The 1,688-nt window shown below is 42.4% G+C and overlaps 1 protein-coding gene across 2 annotated transcripts; it reads left to right on the top strand.

Moving 5' to 3' along the window:
• Positions 1-1,474, top strand: LOC112077689 (ATP synthase subunit d, mitochondrial-like). Of its 2 annotated transcripts, none has more exons than XM_024144168.2 (3): positions 1-88; positions 871-1,006; positions 1,345-1,473. In XM_024144168.2, exons 2-3 carry the CDS (start codon positions 885-887, stop codon positions 1,451-1,453), a joined length of 231 nt encoding a protein of 76 aa, XP_023999936.1. In that variant the 5' UTR covers positions 1-88; positions 871-884; the 3' UTR covers positions 1,454-1,473. The 2 variants fall into 2 exon arrangements, with proteins under 2 accessions (XP_023999936.1, XP_070297900.1); XM_070441799.1 differs by having other exon boundaries at positions 62-310; positions 1,345-1,474.
• The last annotated feature ends 214 nt before the right edge of the window (positions 1,475-1,688 follow it).

The raw sequence follows: 1,688 nt of genomic DNA, 5'->3' as shown, positions 1-1,688 counted from the left end.
CACGTTGTAGTTTCTCGTCGAGATTATATCTGTCACTTCCGTGTCCGGTGAACCATCTTCACATTTGGAATAACTTGTCCACTGTACGGTATGTTCTATCTTCAAATGGCATCTAAACGTTGATATTTTAATGTTTGCAACGTATATTCTATTGGGACAGATGATAAAGTTTGATATTTAAAAAAAAATCGAATTCTGTTTGGTCGACGATTGGTTGATATCCACCGCAGCTGGGCTCTGACCTTGCAGTGTTGGCTAGCCAACTAACTAGCTAACTGCTAGACCTTCAGCGGACTCTTGCTCTTTGAACGTAAAATATGATTTTATATGTCTAAAATATATCTAAATAAGATGATATAGCTAAATATAAAATATCCACTTAGCTACATTGTTGGATTGTAGTAGCTAGGCAAAGGTATCGACTATTTGCTAGTTTTCCTAGTCTAGTAGCTTGAGAGCTAGCTAAAACGTTAACCAGCTTGCCATCTGTCAGCAAACATGAGTTTGGCGCTGTCAGAACTTCTATTGGCTTTTTTGTGTTGGTTAGGACTCAGATCAGTTAACCAGATAATAGCTACATCTCTAACAGTAACCACAACATGACCGTGTTGTTGAGGAGTCAGTCTAGCTAGTTTCTAATCTCAGTGCACTGCGAGTCAAATTGTCACCTGTGTGTGACTGGAACCTGCCTGATCGGTGTGGTAATGACATGTCATGGCGTGCAGTAGGACATGCATGTACAATCCATCCCCTCAAGTGTCTTTTAACGGTTTTGTTCTTTCATGTTATGATCCGTATCTCTTGTGGGTTTTAGCAGGAATATTGAATATCGCATGACTTTTATTTACACTTTTTCCCAATCGTTGACAGACACAGACAGAAAGATGGCTGGGAAACGTGCAGCATTGAAAGCCATTGACTGGTTGGCCTTTGCTGAGAGGGTTCCCCCCAACCAGAGGGCCATGTTCAACAACCTCAAGACGCGCTCAGATGCCATCGGTGCCAAGTACGTAGCCTACCCAGAGTTAACATTTAGGCCTAGTTCATGACTAGCACTTCAGAGCCAGCCAATAGAGGTAAAACTTTCACTTGCATTGATGTCAATGGGAAAATTAGTAAAACATTTTTAGGATTCTCCCACCTAGCTTTTTATATGCCTATGTGAAAGGTGTGTAGTTGTAATTGAATTACAAAGTATTGTCAACCAAGACACACAGGTTGCTGCAAAGTGAGTGGGTCTCGTACATGCATGTTAGTGTAAATGAAAAGCTCCACAATCTCACTCCCACAATGATTGTTTTATAAGTGACATCAATGAGCTGTTGTTGATGGCTCTGTCTGCAGGCTGGCCTCTCTGCCAGAGAAGCCTGTTACCATCGACTGGAGCTTCTATAAGACCAATGTGGCCAGAGCSGGCATGGTGGCCGAGTTTGAATCCAAGGTGAGATCCTAAGGCCCGTGATGAGTTTTATATGAGCTCTACCTTCGGTATAGTAAAGTTACACACTTTACTATACCGAACAAAAATATAAACGTTCCATGTTACAGTTCATATAAGGAAGTCAGTCAATTAAAATGAATTCATTAGGCCCTAATCTATGGATTTCACATGACTGGCCAGGGGCGCAGCCATGGGTGGGCCTGGGAGGGCATAAGCCCACCCACTTGGGAGACAGGCTCACCCACTG

The sequence above is a fragment of the Salvelinus sp. IW2-2015 genome, unplaced genomic scaffold (genome assembly GCF_002910315.2).
Source record: "Salvelinus sp. IW2-2015 unplaced genomic scaffold, ASM291031v2 Un_scaffold4827, whole genome shotgun sequence".
Taxonomy (NCBI): Eukaryota; Metazoa; Chordata; class Actinopteri; order Salmoniformes; family Salmonidae; genus Salvelinus; species Salvelinus sp. IW2-2015.
Note: the sequence above shows the minus strand (reverse complement) of the source record. Positions and strands in the feature narration are given on the sequence as shown.